The 25,204-nt window shown below is 38.0% G+C and overlaps 1 protein-coding gene, 1 long non-coding RNA gene and 1 other non-coding gene across 4 annotated transcripts in view; 2 read left to right on the top strand and 1 right to left on the bottom strand.

The window, feature by feature from the left end:
- Positions 1–883: 883 nt before the first annotated feature.
- Positions 884–6,289, top strand: LOC106098763 (deoxynucleoside triphosphate triphosphohydrolase SAMHD1). The gene is made up of 15 exons (XR_002057561.2): positions 884–901; positions 983–1,138; positions 1,235–1,364; positions 1,640–1,713; positions 2,559–2,726; positions 2,765–2,925; positions 3,523–3,631; positions 3,719–3,810; positions 3,903–4,024; positions 4,129–4,265; positions 4,916–4,945; positions 5,021–5,107; positions 5,263–5,370; positions 5,449–5,562; positions 5,737–6,289. It is a non-coding gene; the product is annotated as a deoxynucleoside triphosphate triphosphohydrolase SAMHD1 (long non-coding RNA).
- LOC112843389 (U1 spliceosomal RNA) lies at positions 3,263–3,426 on the bottom strand. Its single transcript, XR_003215720.1, has one exon. It is a non-coding gene; the product is annotated as a U1 spliceosomal RNA (small nuclear RNA).
- Positions 6,290–12,371: 6,082 nt separating the features above from the next.
- The window catches only part of LOC100705915 (deoxynucleoside triphosphate triphosphohydrolase SAMHD1), an 87,487-nt gene continuing 74,654 nt past the window's right edge, over positions 12,372–25,204 (top strand). For both annotated transcript variants that reach the window (XM_019349714.2, XM_019349713.2), the window contains exons 1-7: positions 12,372–12,496; positions 18,614–18,725; positions 19,045–19,075; positions 19,166–19,211; positions 23,117–23,277; positions 23,785–24,170; positions 24,526–24,614. In XM_019349714.2, the coding sequence (XP_019205259.1) occupies positions 12,488–12,496; positions 18,614–18,725; positions 19,045–19,075; positions 19,166–19,211; positions 23,117–23,277; positions 23,785–24,170; positions 24,526–24,614 (834 nt within the window). In that variant the 5' untranslated portion in view covers positions 12,372–12,487. The remainder of the gene's footprint in view (positions 12,497–18,613; positions 18,726–19,044; positions 19,076–19,165; positions 19,212–23,116; positions 23,278–23,784; positions 24,171–24,525; positions 24,615–25,204) is intronic.

Here is a 25,204-nt window from a genome sequence, read left to right as displayed (position 1 = left end):
AAAATTTCCATAACATTATAGCACTAATCTAACGCATTTGAAAAAAATCATAGTATCGCAAGATTTAACATCTCTTTTTTCTAATTCATAAAGAAGTTAATGGTTGTGTGTCTCTGTCATGGTTAATCTATATCAATACAAAAACAAATCAATACAAAAACTCAAAGAACAACAAAAAGAACAAGAAGGCAAGCAACATGGAGTGGCCAGCACAGTCCCCAGACAAACCACATTAAGCTGGTTTGGAATGAGCTGGACAGAAGCGTGGAAGCAAAGCAACCCAGAAGAGCCACACATTTATGCAACAGTTAGGAAGACCTTTCTGAAGAATATTTGGCTTCTGATGTAGAAAGAAGGGCATTCAGCTGTTATACCTGTTATACCTGTTAAAGGAGGCTACTTTGATGAGTCAGAAGATTAGAAAATGTTTGGTTTATAAATAGACTCCATGATTTCTTTTTTAACTTAAAAAGTTGTTTATTTGTTCTGTGCTTTCATTCAGAGAATAATAAGACACTGAAGTGTCAGAATTTCAATAAAAAACTGGAAGAACTGGAGACTTCTCATACTTGAGCGGTATTGTAAAATCACAAATACATTTTTATTGACTGTTGCCTTTTATATCCAGAAAGCATGATGTGCAAAACTGTAATCTTTGGTCATTTAAACATTTACAGCACTATGGATTAGCACTATATAAAAATGTGAATTCATAATATATGTGCATCAAATTTGTCTATGTAAGATATCATTTGATGATCTTTTTAGGGAAATCCCATCTTTATATTAAATTCACCTTAGACATAACGTCAGTAGGCTGGCCAGCTGCCAGTGCCTTGGTCAAAGGCAAAGTGACAGAAACTTTGACCTAGCATGAGGCACAATGTTTACTCACCAAGAAGTGAGTGCTGAACAAAAATCTGAGACCAAGTCCTCCAAAACCCTCTTAGTTTGTCTATTTTTTCCCTTTCTCTTCACACAGGTGTTTAATGATCCCATCCATGGCCACATCAAGTTACACCCATTTCTTGTCAAGATCATAGACACACCTCAGTTTCAGAGACTACGAAAAATCAAGCAACTTGGAGGGGGTTATTATGTTTTTCCAGGAGCATCACACAACCGCTTTGAACACTCAGTTGGATATGTCAACATGTTTGGAGTTACACATTTTTTGTTAAATTGTTTGTTTTTTCAGTTTGTTTCATGGTGAAGTGTGTGTTTTGTGATACAGAGTGGGGCATTTGGCAGGAGAGCTTGTAAAAGCTTTGAGGGCAAAACAGTTGGAGGAGCCGTCAATGAACTCGGAATCAATGACCGAGATGTCCTTTGTGTACAGATTGCAGGCCTTTGCCATGACCTAGGTAAATCATACACACGTTTTTCAGTATTACATGCAATATATTGAAGATGGAAGGTGGCTCCGTCATGTAGTCCATACACCCAACCTTCAAACAAGTTGCTGTTTGAAAGTTGGAGGAGACTTTGTTTTTTCCTGGAAATTTACAAAATTATTAATAACCAAATATAATCAAATAGATTTTTATTAGATTTTTGTCAGTGCCTGACAGGAATTTATCACAAAACACCCACTCTGAAGTTCACACACATTCACCTTTTTGTTTTTCTTCAATTCAAGGTCACGGGCCCTTTTCTCATGTCTTTGATGGAATGTTCAACCCTCAAGCAGACCCAAATGGTGAAAAATGAGAGGTAAGAAAGAAAAATATTAGTTTCAGTTTGTGTGAAATGGGTCATAGCAGTCATTCCAAAAACTGAAACATATATAAAAATACAGAAAAAAAATGGAAATGAACCAGCAATTATTTCGCTGTTTTTCTGGTCTTACTGACCACTTGAAGCACTACAAAACTTTATTTCCACATACTTTGAGCACTTTCTCTACTTTACATGGCCCATTGACAAATACATATTAACAGAATATGCACATCTTTGGATTATGGGAGAAGTACCTGGAGGAAATCCAAAGTCGATACAGAAAAATATAGCTTCACTGAGACTGGAGACTGAAGACTGAAAACTTAAAACAAACTGTCTCTGTCCAAAGTTAGGAAAATCTGAGCCTCTGTAAAAGAAACTGAAGCACACTAACTTACATGGAAGTAAAAGCAAACAACAAAAAAACAAAATCATATTAGTGCAGGCAGGTGGTGAAAACAAGATCAGTAAATCTCTCCTTTTGTTACTGCTGTCAGTATTTTACATCTATTATGATGGGGCTTTTATTTGTTTAAATAAAATTTAATTAATAAATTTGCCAAGTAACATTAGCTACAGTAGTTCCACTAAATGGTAAATTACAATGAACATGCATTCCACAGGTTAGGTCAGACCTGTTGGCTTTGTAAAAGAAATTGTGACTGTTACATTTGTGACTGTTACAGAGTGAAATGCAAATAACTGTTGTCTGCTTGCTTATTACCTGAGAAATGAACCTGTGCTTTTTTGTTTGTTTGTTTGTTTATTTGGGGGAGGGGGGGGAGGGGTGCCACTTTGAATCTGTGATCATTAAAATGCTTGTCTTTGTGTTCTTGCAGCATGAGGACGCCTCTATATTAATGTTTGATCACCTAGTGGATGACAATAACCTGAAGCCAGTGATGAATCATTACGGACTGATAACAGAAGGTGACAATGAAAATGACCTGGAGTTTATCAAGGAGATAATTAAAGGATCTCTGAAGAACAATTTACCTCAGAATGAGGTATTCATCTTTTTTGTGTGTGAATGTTTTGAAATCAGTCAGGATTATTCCTGGAAAAAACTGTGCCTAATGTTATTATTTTGGCTTCACCTCCACAGCAGCTGTATAGAGGTCGAAACAATGAAAAATCCTTTCTCTATGAAATTGTGGCAAACAAACAAAATGGAATTGATGTGGACAAGTTTGACTACTTTGCAAGGTGAAGCTTGCTATCCAGTGAAACCGTCCTCTTTTAACTTGTATTGCTAAATTTCTCTGTATCAATTCCTGTTGAACATCAACGATATTCAATAATGTTTGTTTTAGAAAGAAAGAAAGAAAGTGTACTTTATTGATCCCCGTGGGGAAATTCCTCTCTGCATTTAACCCATTCACTCAGTGAAGCAGTGGTCAGCCTTTGGGCGCCCGGGGAGCAGTGTGTAGGGACGGTACCTTGCTCAGGGGTACCTCAGGGTAGCTTTTCAGGGGAATCGAACCCCCGACCTTCCGATCATGGGGCCACCACTCTACCTACTGAGCTATCCCTTCCCCAAAAAGAGGGGAGAGCGCGAACGCAGTCCCCCACTACCACAAATTATGCAGTTGAGATTCCCGCATTTGGGGAATTCACAGGGGTCAGCACAACCGCAGTGCAATGGCTGAGCCTCGCCCTGGGTGAACCACCTTTGTGATCATGGTATCTCCCCTGCCAGGTAAGTATACTACACGATATGAAGAATCTCAGGAATTCTTTGAACCTCTTTGTGGGGGGGAGCGGCTGTTTTTTGAAATCCACACCTTCTCACTCCTATTTCAGAGATTGCCACCACCTGGGCATCCAGAACAACTTTGACCATCGACGCGTTATCGTATTTGCCAGAGTGTGTAATGTGGACGGGCAGTTACACATTTGTTCTATAGACAAGGTGTTGACCTGTTTTTTTATTAATTTTGAAAAGAGCGAGCTATTTATCTCATTATCTGTGACTAAACTATTTGAATGCTTTCAACAGGAAATGGCAAATCTGTATGACATGTTCCACACAAGAAACTCTCTCCACAGAAGAGCCTACCAGCACAGGGTAAAAATGGCAGTAGAGATTATGTGAGTACCTGTAGTTCAGGTGTCAGTACTACACAGCATTTAATTTGTCTACTGTCTGACCTAAAACTGACATGTTGGCCATTTTTATCCAGGATTAAAGACGCTCTCTTAAAAGCAAATCAGGATCCACACTTCCAAATTAAATGGGCAGAAGAGAACATGTGCTCTCTCTCCGAAGCTAAAAGGCACATGGAGGCATACACCAAGCTGACAGGTAGAGGATTTGAAGTGTGGTGTTTAAAATTAACTACTCATTTAACTTTTAAAACATTTGAAGTTGTCTATACATGCATTTTATTTGTTCTGTTTGCTCTGTAGATGAAGTGATTGAACAAATACTCCACCATGATGCTTGTTCTTGTTATGAATCCACCTCTTCCTCTCTGGAGGAGGCAGCACAGATTATACAGAGGATAATGTGTCGAGATTTGTACCAGCTTGTGGGTGAAATAAAGGTGTGCAGTTAGATTTTCATGTGTTTGTATTACAGGTTCACTATTGACAGCTGAAGATGGTGTTTTCTTATCTACAATTTCTAAACTTGACATTATGAATATGCAGTCATGGCCAAAGGTTTTGACAATAGAACAAGTTTTTCATGTGCATTGCTGCTAAAAACGTTTAGCAACAATAAATCTTTGTTGCTAATGTTGCTTGACGAAAGGGATTTCAATACATAGTCTTTAATAGTTATTCAGTAAACCTCTCTTATTAGCCCAGTTTAACCTCCATGTTTATTCCCTGTTGTTGTTAAAAAAAAATCAAGCTAATATAAAAGCTGGTGTCAGCATGTGATATGTGACTGGCTTTTCTGACATTGCCTTTACACACATGCACAGGAGCTAGACAGGTATACACTACTACTACTCTCCGAGTATTTTTTCTATGTGTAAACTAAAACACAAAGCTGTAGATTTACATATTTTAAAGTCTTGGAAGACCTAAAAAATCTTGAATTTAGGAATCTAAGAAAAGTCCAGTTTCAAACAGAAAAAAATTGAAAATTGAGAAACACATGGATGGAGTGTAATGTGAAGGTTCTCTTACTGTTACCAATAATGAACAAATCTCTGTCTTCTCACTTCAATTTTTCTGACTTTCTCAGCTCAAGAAAAAAGACCAAGAGAAAGCAGAGGTAAGAATGAGAACTCATCGTAAAACAAGATTAACAAATACGATAAAGGCTCAGGTTCTCTCTTCCATACTTCAGGACGTGACTAAACGTTTAGAAACAGAACTGGCTAAAACCATTCCTAAGGATGGAAAACAGGATGAAAACGACAACTTTGAAGTTAAAGTGAGTTTTTAATCTATTTGCCTTCAATAAGTCTTTTCTTAATATCTTGGATTTTGTTAATAATCATTTGATTCAAAAGACGTTGCAAACCTCCAATGAGCCATTATTTACATGTAAATATAAACATCACCTTCTCTGTCACACTTCTCTTTTAGGTTGCCAAATTTGACTATGGAAAGAAAAATGGAGACCCGATCAGTAACTATACATATTTCTACAGCAAGTTTAACCCTACCACTGGATTCAAGATCAAGCCAGAAGAGGTCAGAATCACAGTGCATATATAGGGAAACTTTCTGCTGCATATTTTGTCATTTTTATGTCACTGTCCTTGTTGTCAGGTATCCAATCTACTCCCAGAATGCTTTTCTGAGAAGCATATTAGAGTTTACTGGAAGAGACGTAATGATAAGCGTCTGGAAGATGCAAAGAAGTGCTTCGAGGCTGTGAAAAAGGTATTACTATTCTATTTAATGGCAGTGGTGTTACTACATCAGCAGCAATGTGGTGGGAAGTTAAGCATGCAAGCTGCAGTTAAAAACTCTGTATCTTGTCAGAGTGCTGATTACGAATTACAGATTTATAACTTTGCCTTCTTGGTTGTACTAATGAACTTTATATAAATACAGGAGGTGGAGGAGAATTAGAGTGACGTCAAAAAAGCAACACCAGGAGATGCCCAGTGAATATGAAGATGTTAAACATTCAGACACTAAGTTTTAGTGATACTGCAGAGATTCTGAAACAGGAATTTAAATCATAAAACTTAAGTACTTTGTCTACTTTACAATATCTTGTTTTTGCTTTTTGTTTTTTTATTTTACCTAAGTGGTTTAGTTTGGAAATTAAATATAACCAATATATTTACATACTGAATGATTTCTAAATCTTCCTCATCTCTAGTTGACATGGTTTTGTGGTTAGCAAGGCTTTTTTACTTTCTGCAATATGTATCAATGTGAAGTAAGAACCTAAAATCTAAAACAAGTCATGTATTGAATAAACTATATATAACACAATTTTCACTGTTATATTATACCATATAGCTCAGCTCAATATATGGTTAAGACAAGCACTGGGTAGTCTTGTGAGTTTTGACTGTGTGAAAATTTGTTCTTTATTATGTAATGGGTCTCTAAATGAAAACCTACCAAAAGTTAATTAAAACTTTTAGCTGTTTTACTGTTTAGATGTGTTTGTTGATTTCTGGCCTATTCAAAATAAAGCTCCTTTTCTCTTTCTGTTGTATCATTTTGAAGTTACACCAAAGGAACAAATTATGATACCAATGCTATATTTATAAAAGTATATACTGACTTCCCATACATACAACGATGGAGTGCTGTGTGTGTGTTTTTTTTTTTTTTTTTAACCTTTAGGGCTTATAAGCCTATACTGGTGTTTTTAAAAGTCATGTTTGACTTTATGCTTTTCTGTATCATTTCTGAGATGCTTAGAACTCAAATTGCACTGCTGGAAATAGTTTATTTTGATGCACATGCTGTTATTTTTGCAAATTTGCATTATAATATTTATTTTCGTTTTTCCTGCAGTACATAAAAATTGGTGTATCTCAAAAATAAAACTATGAAGACACTCAAAATACATTTCCTGTGGTGAGAACCTATTTTGTGGAATTTTTTTGTATTTACAATTTTGAGCGATGAACCTCTTAAATTTCTCTAACTACAAATATATGTAAAAAAACCCAAAACCGATTTTCAATTTTTTTGTAGTTTATTGCACTTTTCTGCAATTTATGTAGTTAGTATGCACTTAATGCATACATATTATTAAAGGTTGGGCTATAACGGTTTATTGATGTATAGCAACTTGAAATGCTCCCAAAAATGGCACTAAGCATTTAAAAATATAAAGATAAGCTCTGGCGGACTTGGTTCTTCAGGAGCTGGAACCAAAAGGCTACCTACTGATTTTAAAATACACAATAAATATTCATTAAATAATTAAACTTGTCTGTGCAAATGTTTTCGTGTGCAAATCTATGCTCAAGGTGCAATGCTAACTAAAGTGCTGGATAATGTGCTTTTAATAAGTTGCAAATGGTGCTCTTAGCGTGCTATAAAAGTTATAATGTACAAGATCATAATAAGCAAGTCCTCTTCCTTACAACCCCATAAAAGATTTACAACACTTAAGTTTGACCAGCTGCTGCCTGATAAGACCATCAAAATCACCTGTCTCTGTCTCTCTGTAATTCAGCACAATAAAATTTTCAGTTTCAGTTCTTACATGATGTAGCTGCCCTGTTCTGTTTACTGCTTCTGACTGACAGCTTGGATACAGATGACAGAAGCCATTTTTAGCTTGCTAGTTAACACATGGTAATGTCAAAATATCCCCAACTTGCTTTGGCTCTGATGGAGGGGGACGTATCTCTCTCCCTCTCCCTCAACTTATCTTTCCTGCTTGGCTTCTCATGTCCTTGTCTAGTCTCGTGCAACTTTAACCTTCAGAGAGTCTCTCAGTCTTGTTCTCTAAAACCTAAACAATATGGATTCGATCAACTGGTCCCTCAACGTAATTGAAACCCTTTTCTCAACTAGAAGCCTGGGTTCAGAAGAGCCCGATTGTCCCAGGAGGGACATTTCCTGCAGGATACATGATGGATGGGCAACAGAAGTGGCGCGTCGTTTGCCTGGCGGGACTGTCGATTGAGGACATAGAAGATTTATACCTATTCAGACCATGAATATTCGAACAGGGTTCTTGCTGATCTTGTATTTAGACCTAGACCGGCTGTAAAATTAGAAGCAGCCCGTTCGCACTAAACAAAAACATAATTTCTCTTATGTGGATAGCCACCATCAAGGCTGACTGACTGAGAACAACAACTAATTCTTCTCCTTGATAATGAGACTGTTATGGCTCTCTGTGCCCATATCCTTCCAAGGCCACCTGTGTCAGCTCTCGCTTAATTGGGTGGAAGGACACTCTCTTAAGCTGAACACAGGACACACATACACGTATGTACACTGACACAGATATGCACTCACCCCGCTCCCCATTCCAAACACCTCTGATGCTTGCCCCCACCCAATGCAGGTGGCGGGTTGACTGGACCAGCGCAGTGATGCCGCAGGACTGGATGCTGCTGTCTACACCGGCTCACTCCAACCCCATTACCCACCCCTGTTGCTTGTCATGTGTTTTTCATGGTGTTGCAATGTGAAAATTCATGTACTTTTTGTGCTGAGGAGTTTTTTCTTTTCTTTTCTCACACTGATCCCCTATCAGGAGCTCAGTCTGAGTAGAGTTCTCTTTTTTCCTCCTCAACTCCCCTATTGTGTTGTACCTGTCATTGTTTTTCTTAAATGGAACCTGTTCTGACCTGTCTCCCCAATGTGATGTCTATGTAATGTATGTACGGTTACAAGGGGTCTAATTTCGCTGCATGCTATTGCAAGTGACTAATAAACAGCTTCATCATTCAATCAATATCCTTTCCTTTTATCCAAAGTAGAAAGGCTGCAAAAGATTGTGACCTTAAATCAGATACCAATTGCACAGTTACTTTACACTGCCTTTTTTTTAATGTTCTGGGTGATGGTTAAGAACCAATCAGCTAAGTAAAGAGAAACGACAGTCCATCATTACTTTGAATGTGTCACAGTGCAGTTGCAAAAACCATCAAGCACTACGATGAAACTGGCTCATCAACTGTTCAGAAGAGACTGTACAAATCAGGCCTTTATGGTCAAATAGCTGCTAAGAAACCACTACTAAAGAAAAGCAACAAGCAGCACTGTTGGGGATTAATTCAAAATTGAAGTCGCACTGATAGTATGATAGTAAAAAATAATTCTGAATCTTTGTTTATAAAAATGTGAATAGATTGTGTGGACAGCAGTATAACAGCACTGATGTCATGATTGATGGCAGGTGTGCAAACAGGTAACTTTATCCAACAAAGCAAGATATGATATTATCAATTTATTTGTAAAACTGCAAAAAGTCACAAAATGTACTGCACGACATCAGAATTTAAAAATAGTGTCATCATTTTTAGTGCTACAGAAAGAAAAATGCTGAATCATTCAACAGTTTACCAAACTTTAAATAACTTAACTACAATTAAATTGAATGAAATCTAAGATTAACTTGTTACTTCCTGTGGTGTTATTAGGGTTCTTTTGTTATGGCGTGGTTAGTCAGAAGGCGTGAATCAGGTCCAGCTCTACTTACTGGAGACTCTTTCTTGGATGTCTGCCACTGTGATGTTTACTGGGTCTTATTCAGTGAGGTTGCTGTGGCCTTCTCTTAGATCCATTGAATATTGCTGTTATGTGTTTCCTCCTTTTCCCATATGCGTTTCCAGAATTGCAAGCCTTGGTGGGGTCGTTCTCATATTGAGTACACCTTGGATCATTCAGTGGAAAACATCTAGTTTATTCTCCTGATGGTGTATTTTTATGGTTATTCCTTCTAGAAACCTGATCGCTAACCTAGCTAGATGACAGAAACCAGGTTTAGGTAATACTAGTTAATGTGTTTTATTAACATTAGCTGATATTCTGGGTGATGAAAAATCTCCTGAATCTGTTGGAATAAAAACATCAGAATATATTTTTCATACATACTTGAATTATATGCGCTAACAGGACCAAATCGAGTTGCTGAACAGTCCTCAGCTCTCTATGGAAGCCCGTTTCCGCCACTAAAAAAAAAAAAGTATCCATAACTTATCTTTCTCGAAATTTAGAGTTAGCTCTGCCAATCTGTAATCCATGTGAATGACATCATTTTCTTTTTACCAGAAGGATATGGCGCAGAGGAATGCGCACTCAAAACCGGATCACAACAAATTGGCACTTTCGAGAGTATGTTTGCTAATAGTAACGCCATGTGATTCAGCCAATAACACAAGGATTTCATGATTTGTGTAGCCACGCTGTGCATTCATGACTGGCTGTAATACTGGTAGCTTAGCTGTAGGATTTGTAGCTGAGGGCTTCAGCTCCCAGGTAACAAGGAAATTACATCATTCACGTAGATTACTGATCGGCAGCGCTAACTCTTAATTTTGAGTTACTTTTCTCAAAATTTTGGATTAATAAATCGAAATTTCGAGATAATAAGTTGAAATTTCAAGAAAGATAGGATACCTTTTTTTTTTTTTTAGTGGCGGAAACGGGCTTTCATAGCTCCCGCTTCCTCCATAGCAGTAAATACAGTATTTGTCTGTGATGTGAGCCTTCAGGTGACCCTTTGCTTTCAGCCGTGACTTGTATCAAAGTACTGTTTAAAGTGTTGTCACAGGGATGCAGTTTTTCATAGTTTTATCTTAAGCATATCTCAGCTGCTTTTAAAATGGGATTTGGTGTGTCTCATCACCGGAAAGGTTATCCTGTTAACCCGGCCCTGAAGATGCACATTTCCTCATCAATCTCATCATCTCCTCAGCTTCTTTACTCCTCTAGTCTTTGTGTCTTGCATACAAAATATTGATTAACAGCTCCATTTTATACTTGAAATTTCCAAAAATGAATACATCTAATATTTGACAGCCTCCAGTTCACTGACTGCATATTGGCATTTTCCTCTGTGAATGAGAGGTTAACTACCCTATAGCTTGGTGTTGGTTTTCTAATAGGAGAATTTACCGCACACATGTTCACTGCATCTTTACTTTGTGAGTGAGTTAGTGTTGGAATTTCTGCATTTGATTTTGTTATTTTCTTAATTTTTCTTATTTTGTCTTTTGTTAAATTTTAGATTTGATATGTTGTCAACCATTGTTAAAAAAACTTGTTCCTACTTTTAAAAAGCAGAGTACCAAAAAGATGAATTTATGGTTCCTGCAGTGAACAAATCATCTTTGTTTTTTTCAACTTTATTATGAAACAAAATAAACTTTAAACAGTCGGCCATTATAAGACAAATAAGTCACAGTCAACAGAAACAGTATTGCAACAATTCACAAAGTCTTCACATTTAGCAAGAATATGAATTTATACAAAACACTGTACAAAAAATTGAATATGTTAATTCCACACATCATAGAAAAATGCCTAATTTTTCTTTTTGGTACAGCTTCTGGATACACAGAGTTGTGGATCCAGTCTCTCTCACCACTTCCCTTAATGATTTTTGAATGTAGTTCATTGGCTAAAAAGAGATAAAACTTAACTTAAAGAAGTCCAGAAGCTTTTCTTTCCAAGCTCCTTAGACTACGATGACCTGGATGACTGAGAACCTTCACAGACAATGGACACTATAAAATGACTATTGACTATTTACCTCAATTAAAAATAATCTTAGAATGGATTAGAGTGGATTTGTACAAAATCAAATGGCTGGTAACGAACAGATGCAAGGCCATTGATGCTTAAACCCTTTTCCAATAAAGATGATATATGTTGTATCACAAGAGAAAAGTATAGAGTTCTTAAAGTTGAGTTATTTACATTTTTAGCCTTAACATTTTTTAATCATTGTGCTTTAAATCAGGAAAGCTGACTCAAAACTTTCCTGACTTAAAATTCTTGCTGATGCTAAAGCAAACAATAGGAAAGTTTTGATGAAAAGTGCCTTTAAGTCAACAGAGTCTGAATCCACAAGGCAGCTCTGAGAGTGATCCCACAGCTGAGGATTATTTTGGGATTGGTTTTCCACTACCTGTAGAGTGAAATTACTCCGGAGAGTATAATCTGTTGGACTTTGCACCAGGAGAGTATGTCATACGTAATGACAGGAGGTGCCAGCTGCTCCACATAAAGAGGCTAAGAGCCAGCCTGACATTTTAGATACACCACCATTGTTGTATAGGCTGTCCTCACCAAGCTAAAATTGCCAACAGTGTTTGCAGTGCAACATTATTGGTTCTAAATAATGGTTTTCAAGTCATTTTTTGCTGAACCTTTTGTTCAGGTCTGTTAAAATATGATAAAGGCAACTGAATTTGTAACCCAGCCAATGGGCACTGATGCGTTCTAGATATATTTATCCCAGAAAAATGAGGACCTTTTACTACTTTTCCAAACCTACTTTGAGTCCTGAGACTTGGGTGTTTGATGTTATTTTTTTGGCCTTAAGCTTTCCACTTTCCTTCCTAATAAATTCACAGTTATTTCTAGTAACATAATTAGGAATACTTTATTGAAAATAAATAATGATCCTACACACAGGTTTCACAGGAGTGATGTGAAAATGTGAAGGTGTGTAATCGGGAGGATAGAAAGCACCACATCCATAAACAGAGAGACAGAAAAACAGGATGGGAGCCAAGGGTGGAGGAGAATCATAAAACACTAAAGAAATATATCTGTATAAAGCGAGAGGAACTTGCAGTACATAGCAATCAGAACTTGATGTTGCTGACAGAGACATCCTTCTTGTGCAGACTGAAGTTTAATCGCCATGGCCAAGGTAATTAAAACAGACTTTACAATATTACATTTTAGGTTTTTAAATGGCAGTTTTGGTGTGTGATGATGTCTGAAAATTGTTGGTCTTATACCTTATACCTGATTAGAAGTGCTCAGTGTAAGCATCATTATTATCTGTGACCTGCAATAAACAGTGATGATGTTTTTATTTTGATTTAAAAAAAAAAAATCCATAGTCAATCTTAAATAAGATCCCTAAAAAGTTATTACTAGTCATTACTATGTCAGCACATCTATGCATACACTGAATTTTGTTCTGTGTTGAAGAAAGATTGTCATTTGTATTGACTTTTTAATGCACAACAGTCCAAAGGTCTCTTGGCTTCCATCAGATTAGTGTCAGTTTCGTTTCGTGTTTAGAGGAAGGCCAATAACACTGAGGTTTATATACTCAAATGTATCCCTGCAGTTAAATTGGCTGTCCAAGCACATGTTTAAATACCTTCCAGTAAAAATGAGTCTGTACTGCACTTGCTCCATTTTTGAACCAAAATGGTTTTGAAACATTTGTAACGTCATCCTAAAATTTAAACTACTTTGTACCTGAACTGTCCATCCTCAAGATGTTTGTCTACAAACTTGCAAACAGTGAGCATATAAAAAGTCTTCCTTTTTCACTGAATAGCCTTTTTTATATTGGACTATATTTGATTAGGCCAAACTAATCTAGTGGTTACTATTCTGTCCTTGCAGTGAGTTCTCATTTTCAAAGCTCATTGTTTCTGCTTCAAAGCAGAAGTGGGCTCATAATTAACTAATAAATAAGTTAAAATGTCCTCACCTCACCTACAAAACAAGTGCACACTCAAACCTTTCACTGGATTCATGAAGCATGTGCAGTGACCAGTTTTGCTCACAATAACTGCATAAGGGGAGACAATCTGGTCTCAAGAAACAGAGGAGCATCATGTCATGATGCTGTCACCACAGTTGCTACTGTTTTTTGATTTTATTTCAGTAAAGGCGATACATACTATTTATGATATTGTAAAAGTGAGTGGGATTTTTTGTTTTTTATGTCTTGATTGGCTGCATCAGTCTTGTGTTGTGGCTCCCTGTGGTGTTCTGAAAGGGAAAATCCTAGAAATATATGTGTAATGATGTCACAGCAAAAATAACAGAGTAGGTGGGGTCATATCTACCAACTGTCTTCACCATGACATTAGTGTAAACTAGCTACTGATCAAGAGGCACAGTGTCAGTTTGGAACCAAAAGGCATTGACAGTGAAGGTATTTTAGTGGTTGACTTTATCAGACATGTATTTGTAGGAGCTTCCATTAAAGCGCAATTTCAGGTTTACATGGTGGAATAGTTTGGAATAATGCAGCTCTTACCTCTGGATAGGTCTACCTGATACCCCCATGTTGGTGTTCTTCCTATATCATCATCATAATAACGCTGGTCCAGGATCGTGCCTTTCTGGATAACCCATGCCCTCTAGAGGACTAGGTCTGCATATCTCCCACAACATGCTAGAATGGCAATTTATAACATCTAGCCCACAAAATACAGTTTTTGTTTTAGTTGTGAATGTGATGCTATTCCTTCATTAGTTTGTTTGAAGTCCTAAGTAGGTGAAATAAAATACGTACTTCCCCTAATTCTCCTAAGCATTGTACTAATTTACCATTTCATACCATAAAATAGTCACACAGTGGGCCCATGTATTCAGAACCATTTATTGCAAAGTTGGTTTAACAGTATTGCCAAAATGTTGAAGGTTGCTGTGTTACATGTTGCCACCATTTGGAGGTACAGACTGTGGATAGGAAATAGGAAATTCCAAACCTCTTTACTGTAGGGAGGAATTGGGCTCTTACCAAGCATTAAGAAACAGAGGGGAGTTTGTCAGTCTTTTGTTTAAATAGTCTTTTAGTCATTGTGAATAAACTTCTGTATTTGTGATTTTTGTGTAGAAGCCTCAGAAGTGACAAATAGAATATCGTTGTCATATTTTGGTTGTGAGTATCGAGTATAAACCAATTAATTAATGCTTGTATGGTTTGTTCTTAGGGGAGGGGCTTAAGCTTTATGAGCCTGAGTTAATTCTCCTGAGGGTGGAGTTCAAGGTGGCTCTGTGAGAATAAAGGCTTGCTGGAATTATCTTTAGTTGATTTATAAGTTTCCTTCATTTTTTTAACGGTGTAAGTTTGTTTGTACAGATTTCTTTTTGGTTGTTCATACCACCAACCTGTGCACCCTGACTATCAGTATTTCTTTTTTTTTTGTAAACAAATTGTACCCTCTGGCTCCACCGCATCTGTGGCCCCCTTACTGTGCCCTCTGGATAATTTTTGTTCCACTTGAGTCTCAGTCCTAAAGAGTTGACACAATGACAGGAATTTTTAATATTTTGCTTTTATATCAAAACCACATTTATTTTTCTTCAGTGTCCCCTAATTTATCTGCTCATGATGCTTTCAGAAAAAAAAAAACATGCATAAAACCTTTACTTTCACATTACCCTCAGTAATATTATTATTTAAGACATTGTTGCTTCACTGGGAGGGTGTGCTTGTTTTTAAGGCACTAATTTGTGCTACTTGATAGTAATAATTATTGAGATAAACTGAATAGCTACATCTCAGTATAGAAATTAGTGCACTGTCAGTAGAACAGCAACTAGCAACTTAAAGAAGTCCAGACGCTTTTCTTTCCAAGCTCCTTAGACCAGCAAAGAACTTTCCACTCCCGTGGTTACATATTTACAAATGTGTCATCAGGCTAATTTGCCCCCCCAAAATACTGGCACTGTGCCTCTTTAGTAAAATCCAACAGAGTGACTGACCCTGGTGCAGAGTGCTAGTCCATCTAGTTCTAAATATCACCAAGACAGCTTTGACCAATTGTTTTGTCTTTATTGGTTTCTTGTATCAAATATGCTTAAAGTGTCTGATTGGTAGCACCGGTGGCTGAAGATGTTAAATGTTACATTTTCTTCAAATTTAATTCCTTACAGGGGCGATCCTAGCCTGTTTGGTGCCCTTGAGCGAACACTCCCTCTGGCACACCCCCCACCCATAAAACATATTAAGGATTGTACAATAACATATTTTATCGTAAAACCATACTGAATTTAACCAGATAAACACACACACACACACACACACACACACACACACACACACACACAATGATGTATAAATAAAGACCAGGGCAGCAGCACGGTGCGAGTCTCAGAGCCCGCACTTCTGTGCGAGTGCTGTGACTGCCCTTGCTTGCAAGTAACTAACTGCAGTGTGTGTTTCTCCTCTCTGACTCTCAGCTGAAGAAGTGTCTTAGAATACATCTCTTGGCAGCTATGCACTTCAAGCTCTCCTCCTTACAATAAGATGTATTTGGTGTTTAATCTCCGCCCCTGTGTTTTCTGACTTTCTGTTTGTGAATGTGTATCTATGGGTGTGGTGCTTGCATCACTGCTGCAATACCTGTGTATAGGATTTAGTGCGCTGTATATTCAGAAAAGAATATTGCTTTCAGTACAGTTGTACAGTACAGTTGTATATTTGTCAGCTTAGAACAAGCCCCCCCATATCTACACAGTAAGTCCATCAGTCACATTGAACCTTCTACACTGGACCATATTATAATAGCTGTTTGTTAGCCGTTTGCATACTATGCATACTCTCTCTCTCTTCATATATGTGTGTGTGTGTGTGTGTGTGTGTGTGTGTGTGTGTGTGTGTGTGTGTGGGTGTGTGTGTGTGTATGTGTGTGTGTGTGTGTGTGACCCCATAAAGACTTCGCTAAACCTGCTGGTCTAGAAGTCCAACAGTTCATCTAAACAAAAGGCACTTAGCTAAAAACAGACATAGATACGTTTATCCTATCATAAAACAATAAGAGAAGGTATGCCCTTTTCCTATGCTTGGAGGATGTGGGTGTGAATGCCAGAACACTCTGGAATGCACACAAAGCCCCTGCACCCCTCTAAAGATCACACACTCTATCACTACACAATCGATTATACACCTCTAAGCATATATGGAAACTTGTATCATTAAAAGATTATACTGACTACTAAGTACAATTTCCATTGACAATAGCAGTCAGTACTTGACATCAGTAACAGAGACATCGTTTTTGTGCAAACTGAAGTTCATTGCCATGGCCAAGGTAATTAACACACACTTAACACTATTACATATGAGATACTTCAATATGGGGTTTTAAATGGCAGTTATCACAGGTGATTATGTATTAAAATGGTTGGTCTTATGAGTATAACATGTTATCAATATACAATATCACTATATCATGTTAATTCCACACATCATAGAAAATTGCATAATTGTTCTTTTTGGTACAGCTTCTGGACACACATAGTTGTGGATCCACACTCTCACCACCTTCCTTAACGGTTTATGACTGTAGTTCATTGGCTAAAAAGAGATCCAACACAGCCGACAGATGGGATTGGTTGCTTCAGATCTTCTAGGCTCCAGACATGAAATTGTATCTTGAAGTGAATTCCTTTTTACAGAATATCCGAGTGACATCTTCAAATAACATGCTAACATAATCTGGTGCTGAAGAGACACAGACTCCCCACATTCTAATTTTTTAAGTATTGTTTTGTTTTCTCTGAAACACCTAAATACTGAGTATGTAAAAGGAAATGTTATGTACCTGACTCGACCCTGAAGATGAACATTTTCTGATTCTCTGGCCTGCTGCTGTTTCTGAATATAGAACATTCATTGATAGTGACAATTTGAAGGGATTTCTAAACTAAAATTCTACTAATATTTTAACTGTAATTGAAATTAACAATTTTTATCAAAAAACTGACAGCTGGATTTATTGATTTGATGACAACTACAAAGACACCAGACACTAAAAAAATGTAAATAAAATGTGCAATAATTTGCAAGCCCTTTATTTTATTCACAATATAAAATATGTCAAGTGTTTAAAATAACAATTAAAAAAAGGTAACTTTTAATTTGATGGCAGCAACATGTCTCAAAAAACCTTTGAGAGCGCCATGTTTACTACTGTGTAGTCTTTCGTCTAACAGCAGGCCGTTTTCTAGGCTTTTTCTTGACACTGAGTGTGATATTGTACACCAAAACCTGCTGCCTTGCCACTGCCTATCAAAATCATGCCCAGAAAAAAAAAAACGGCAAACCAACTGCACAATAATTTAAACTTTACATGAGAACAGAAAAATGACCACAGTGGCACCACGAGGAAAACCCTGAACGTTTACCTCGATTATGAATAATCTTAAACCTTAATTTTAGAATAAACCAAAATGTAGTGTATTTAATTTAAAAACTGCCAATAGGAAGCAAAACATCAGAATGCTGTTTCAAAGAACAAGGAAAATTATTGAACGACCACACACACACACACACACACACACACACACACACACACACTGTTACTACACTACACTCAGACAGCAGCAAAATAAAATTAAACTGAATCACTGAAAATGAGCCAGGTCAGTGAATTTTGTTAACTGAAACTCAGAACAGCTCAAAACCTGGGTGGTTTTCACAATAGAGAGGGAGGTCTGGGCTTCTCTGCTTGGGCTGCTGCCCCCGCGACTTGGCCCAGGATAAGCGGAAGAATGGATGGATGGACCTTTACTGCTTAGATAAAGAAGACAGGTTCATGCCCTAGGAATATGTAAACTCATTCTCTAGCTCTAGCCTTCTTCCATAACACAGAATATTTTTATGTTATGTTTGTATGCAATGGGAGCCTTCAGGTGGCCCCTTCCCTTAAAATCATCCACATCTTGATCCTGTAACACTCTACTGTAAACACTGAGTATTTTACAATATATCATTTTGGATCTATTGTTGTATCAAAAACATTTGTGCATGTACGTGTGTGTGTGTGTGTGTGTGTGTGTGTGTGTGTGTGTGTGTGTGTGTGTGTGTGTGTGTGTGTTTTAGCCATTTCTGGGTCCAAAACCTCTTCAGTTCCCAAACTCAAGCAAACACTGCTGCATCACTGAGAGTTAAAAAGAGAGTCAAATACACTAGGTAGACATATCTAAATGTATATTGGACTTTGCTAAATATCCTGGGCACCACCCTGTTTCTGTTGCAGCTGTTCATTAAATCTCTTCAATCTTGCAGCCTCCGTTTATGATGGGTCGTTACAAATGGCTTGTTAAGGTGCTGTCAGTGGGTGCAGAGTGTAAGGGTGAGGACCCAAATGCAGAACCAAAGAAGCCAACTTCAACAAAACGTGAGTCTTTTCTGTTCATATGGTTATGAACAGAAAGCCTACAATTACAGAGTCTTGAAAGCAACTAACCAATAACTAACCAACTTTTTTCACAACGGCTGTGGTGCTAAGAGTCCAGTTCAGGTCTGATGTAACCTGCAAGTAGTTTTGTACTTGTGAGATAAACGCAGACGTTACCAGACAGCGCCACATTATTTCACAGGACATGAAAGCAAGCATGTTAGTGTTTGTTGTTAGACATGACTACAAGAAAATTTTTTTATAAACTACTTGTCATAACAGATAATCAGTACTGATTCTTTTCCCCTTTGGTACCCAGAACAAAACACCACTGCTGATAATGAGGCGAAGTAAGTATCTACTGATAAACCAAGTTGCATTTTCCACCAGTTTGTTAAGTATTTTTCTGTTATGCTTTCTTCTTGGTTTTTACTCTTTAGAAACAACATTCCTAAGAAGCCACGCTTCTACATTGAAGAACACAAGGTGAGACACTTTGTATTTTCAAATCTTTTGTTTCTGTCTTTCCCGGACCTGGGCCTGCTGAAGGTTGCCAGGGATTGGCAGATGCAAGCGGACTTGGATCAGAGGCTCTGCGACCAGACTTTGTCCTTTGGTCTAACTCCCAAAAACTTGCATATGTCTTTGAGCTGACGGTACCACGGGAGGAAGCAATTGAGCGTAAGAAGATGCGGTATGTCAACTTGGCAGCTAAGGCAGAGGACAGAGGCTGGAAGACCAAGGTGCGCCTGGTGGAAGTGGAGTGCAGGGGCTTTGTTGCCAGTACAACAGCAAAACTGCTTAGAGAGATTGGGATCAGAGGACAGGCACAACGGCAGGCTATAAGAGAACTGGCTAACACTGCTCAGAGGACCAGTCACTGGCTATGCCTAAAAAGGGCTGACATCACTTGGGCAGGTAAGGCAGTCAGCTAACCACGATACACATGCCAAGGATTGATCGACTCGTGGTGGGCCTGCCTCAACAGGGGGTGTCAAAAGGGTAAAACATAACATTAGAAGTTTTGCTGGTTGACTGATACAGCTGCCTCAGGGTCTCCTGGGGACTGTACAGTTAACCTCATGGTAGTGAAACTAAAAGGAGGAATAGAGGATGTACTTCCTGAGACAACTGGGGAAGTACAGTCTTCCACAGGAGCTGCTGATCCAGTTCTACACTGCAGTCATTGAGTCTGTCCTGTGCTCCTCCATCACAGTCTGGTATGGTGCAGCCACTAAACAGGACAGGCGCAGACTGCAGCGGACTGTACAAGCGCCCGCCTGCCCTCCATCCAGGACCTGCATCTCTCAAGAATCAGGAAACGGGCAGGGTATATCATCACAGACCCCTCACACCCTGGACACAGACTTTTTGACCTGCTGCCCTCTGGCAGACGGTACAGAAGCCTGCAGACCAGGACCACCCGACATAGGAACAGTTTCTTTCCTCTCGCCATCTCCCTCCTAAACAGTTGAACAGTCACAATGCTCCCACTGCCAGACTGCAACTGCACCTTATGTACATTTTGTGGTATTCATTCCACTTCATTTCATTTCTGTCATCATGTATTTTATGTATAGATTTAGATTGTAGATTTAGATTGGTTATTTACGGTTGGTTTACACAGCTTGTGTATGTTTGTGTATGTATGTGTATCTGTATATATCCACACGCGCGTGTGTGTGTGTGTCTGTGTGGGGGTGAATTGTGTTGCTTACATTGTTGAGATGTACATTGCTGTGCTTGAGAGTCACCATCCACCGGAACCAAATTCCTTGTATGTGTCTGCGCATATACATGGCCAATAAACGCGATTCTGATTCTGATTCTGAAAAGAATAGGAAAGAAAAATGTTCTCCCCTCTGCTCTTCTTCCCTTTTCTCGGAGGCAGTGGGGAGGTAGAGCGTACAGCCCGATCTGGCGGGGAGGTGTGGGAAGCCAGATCGGGCGCCCCCCTTCCGACTCTCCTCTCTGCTCTCTCCTATCTTATCTGACTTACTTGTCTTACTTCTCTCTATCACCTTTTCTGTCCCTTTGAAGAAATGAGGCTCCATAAATGTTAAAGAGGTAAGTATTTCTCAGTTGCAGTGAATAAATAGAATAAACTGTAGAAAACTAAACAGCAGAAAGAAGAAGAGAAATAACAATTTTAACATAAACCAGTGACACACTCCAGGGCCTGATCAACCCTGGCAGGGCCTCCTTGGATGAGGGTGTCAAGTGATAATGGCTGAAACACCCGATGAATCCAAGGTCCACTACTGACGATGTGTCCCAAATTTTAATATGATAATTTAGATCAGATTTCTAATCCCTAAACCTAACCAAGGAAAAATGGCAGATTAGCCTGGGTAAAAGAACGGAAGTCGAGGCACACAACGATGTGTGCCGCTGGTAAAGTTTCTGGGCCGCTTTTCCTCATAACAGCCATCCCCCAAGATTTTCTCCATTTAAAGCAGTGCATTGGCAGGGATTGTAACATCTAGTCCTTTTACTGAATCTGAATCAGTTGCAAAAAGGATGGGCAGATTCTTATATACTGTGATTTTGTGACTTTCCATAATTACAGTATGTTGACTTCTTTGAGGCTGCGGAGTCAGAAACAGTTCTAGTTTTGCTGGCATTTTAAAACTGACCTCATAGTTGGCTATAGTAAAATAAGAATCATTATTATTGTAAAAGAATAGCAGTGGAAGTTTATTACACCATCCACATGTGCCTCTGCTCAGTTCAGCTACAGTTCCCCTGCTGCTCTTCATAGCAGGTCACCTGCACGATTCTCCACGCATCACCTTCACACACCAGACACCACAGCTCTGTTTTCCTGACATACACGCACTGTGTGGGCAGTGGAGATATGTCTTTGCTCACTGGCAAGATCAACAGTATACACCCTCACAGTGGTACTATGTTAATATCAAGCCAGCTTGATTTCACATTTTAAAGAAAAAGACCTTTGATTTTTTGTTATGTTTTTTTTTATTCAGGATGCTTCAGATGCTATAATCATATGCTCATCTTAAATGTGACAGAAGTGGCCACATAGGTTATATAAGGGTTATTGTTATCCTTACTCCCTGCTAGTATGATGACTTAGTTTAAAAAAACAACAACAACAACAACAAAAAGAGATTTTCTACAAACTTGCAATGAGTGCAGGCTACCTAAAATATCATCTTTTGCTGAATATTTCTTTTTTATATTGGGTTAAGTCAAGCTAATCCAGTGGTTAATATTCTGTGTTTACAATGAGTTCCCACAAGTCAGATTTGTAAAACAGTAAAAAGTCACAAAAAAAATGTACAGAACATAAGAAATGGACTCCACTGTCTCACAATTTTAATTGAAAAAAATTCAAATACTACAAAAAATCTGAGTCAATAAAGATCAAATAACTTACCTTAAACCATGTTCTTGTATTCTGAGTAAAATAGTGTCCAAATCAATGATGAACAGTAAGAGAAACAGTCACATAAAGTACTCAGTTGTGTATGATTCTTCCTAACCAACATTATTATATAATGTGTCTTCTTCGCATACCCTGTCTTCAGAATTGACTGTCTCTAAAGTGCAATATTTTCATAATATTACTGAAACTGTTCTAAGAATTTCTATCAAAACAGCGGATTTTTCAGATGTCAGATGTTCCAGATGTGATTATTATTAGTCTACTTAAAATAAGCTGTCCTTGACTTTCACCAATAATAATAAATTCTTTAAAAATGTTCTTAAATACCAATCAAGCTTTTTTCACCACAAGGAGTGGGTTCAGTGGTATTTGTATCATATCACACTGAGACTCAAACTTGTCCGAGGCTTTTACTAGATGCATCAATAGTATTAATTCCAAAATCCTAGGTGCCTTTGTGAGTTATCGCATCACAAGATATTCAGAAACCTTGACCTAGGACCTTGACCTTGAGACTGAGATCACTAAGATTTGAACTTATCGAAGATTATTAGTAAATGCACCTATGCTGTGACAACAGGACCCCATCAACATTTTACAGCTAAGGGGTAAAAAAGAAAGAAGAAAACTGAAAACCACACTGGAAGCTTCAGATCAAGCAATAGTCTCTAAGTATAAACAAAAGATTTTAAGTGGAACAAGACAGAATATTATAAAAGATCAAAATATTACCACAGAAGATCAGAAGAGAAAAACATCAGGTACTTATCTTTCATGAAATTAAATCTTGCCCATGTGTCTCTGCCGGTGTCATAAAGGCAAAAGAAAATTTAACTAAGCGTCAGGCACCATGCTTGTTTACCATTGTACCAAATTAAATGTAAAAGAAACAAAAAACCCCAAATCCTGCTACTTGATATTGTGTTAGTTGGACATAGTTTGTCTAATTCTTTTGTTGTCTTGTTTTTTTGTCTTCACAAAGGTGTTTAATGATCCCATCCATGGTCACATGGCATTACATCCAGTTCTTGTCAAGATCATAGACACGCCTGAGTTCCAGAGACTACGAAACATCAAGCAACTTGGGGGGATTTATTTTGTTTATCCAGGAGCATCCCACAACCGCTTTGAACACTCGATTGGGTATGTCCACTGGTTTTCACACATGTACACCTATTTGTAATAAAAATCCAAAAGAACGGACAGACTGGGTTATATACTTCACAAAAAAATGAATGGAACACTTTTTTAATCAGAGTACACCATCAAGTCATTAAAACCTCTAGGATATTGATCTGGTTAGTTAAGTAGCAGAGGGGGCTCCTAATCAGTTGAAGCTGCTTTCGTGTTAATTACATTAACAACAGGCACAATAGAGGGCAACAATGAGACAACCACGAAAACAGGAATGTCTTTACACATGGAGCCTTTTTCACTAGTTGCTAGAGTCACTGTTGCGCTCCATATCAGTATATATATCCAGCATGATTTTTTTTTTCCTGTTGAGATCGGATATGTTTTCATTGTTATTTAATTGTTTTGGTTTGTTGTTGTTTTGTTGTTTTGTTTTTTGCAATGTAATAATGTACTAACTGAAAACAATTAAGCCAATGCAAAGACTGTGTGTGTGTCCTACATTTTGCAATAAAGAGTGGCGCATTTAGCTGGTGAGCTTGCAAAAGCTCTGAAGATGAAGCAGGAGAAGCAGATCGAGCAGTTGGAGGAGTTGAAGAAGTTGAAGCTGCTGATGGAGTTGACGCCGGAGGAGTTGAAGTTGAAGGAGTTGAAGCATGATGATTTGAGGATGTTGAAGAAGTTGGAGAAGTTGGATGATAAGGAGTTGGAGGAGTTGAAAAATTTGAAGACTGAGGAATTTGAGAAGTTAAACAAGTTTAAGAAGTTGAGGCCAGAGGATGTGGAGAAGTTTGAGAAGTTGAGGGAGTTTAAGCCTAATGAGTTGGAGAAGTTGAAGGAATCACTCATCAGTGACCGAGATGTCCTCTGTGTGCAGATTGCAGGTCTTTGTCATGACCTAGGTAAGCAATACAAGCATTTTATATATCACAGATATTATATTGCAGATGGCCATCATAGGGTGTGATTAAACATGAAAATAAAATTAAAATATCCCCATGTCAAGTACTATGTTGACCTTGACCACTGATGTGGCTAAAACTAACACATTCTTAAATGAAAGCAGAAGATTAAACCCATGTGTTTGACAGGATGAACATTTAATGGAACGAATTAAGATATACACTATCCAGTTTACTGCACTGTAATTACATCTATAGAAGTGTCTGTCTATACTAGCCAATGTGCAATGCCTGAAAAGAAGTTATAGAAAATAACCCTATGGTTCATATCATATTTTTATTTTGTCATATGAAGGACACGGGCCCTATTCTCATTTTTATGACGGGATGTTTATGGAAGCAATCAGAGACAAAAAAGGCAAAGAATTCAATGGGAAATGGGAGGTAAGAGTTTGAAGTAATAATGGAAACACATAAAACTTAAAAGAATAAATGAATTAAACCACAGTAATCAGTTATCTGAGCTTTAGAGGTAACTGGTTCTAAACTTTGCAGGAATCTGTACTCCGGTGTTATGGTTCTAAGTTTCTGCTTGAGTTGTACTTCCCTTATAATTGTTTTGATTGCCTGCACCTTTATTTAGTTTCTCCTAGCTATCTCTCTTCCTTAATTGCCCTCTGTCTATAAATTCAGAGGTTGCAGGATCACCTGATCCGATGCCATACAGCTAGGCTGCTAGGGGCATCCCATGATATACTGAATGTTTCTTCATCACTCACCTTATTTTCACTGTGTTTATACACCACTCTGCATTTGATCATTACTATTAATCCCTGGCTCTCTTCTAAAGTGTATCTTTTTCCCAGTCTTCCTCCTCCCAGCCCAAAACTGGATCCGGCAGATGACCTAGACATGACCTAATCATAAGACCTAGTCATGATGACCCTTCTACTTTTCTACTGAGACAAGTTTCTTAGGCATGTGAAAAGTAGCCTTGTGCATCTTGACCATGTTTGGCTTCACACACAAAACCT

Source organism: Oreochromis niloticus, linkage group LG20, assembly GCF_001858045.2.
Source record: "Oreochromis niloticus isolate F11D_XX linkage group LG20, O_niloticus_UMD_NMBU, whole genome shotgun sequence".
In the NCBI taxonomy this organism is placed as follows: domain Eukaryota; kingdom Metazoa; phylum Chordata; class Actinopteri; order Cichliformes; family Cichlidae; genus Oreochromis; species Oreochromis niloticus.
This window is presented reverse-complemented; position numbering and strand designations above follow the sequence as displayed.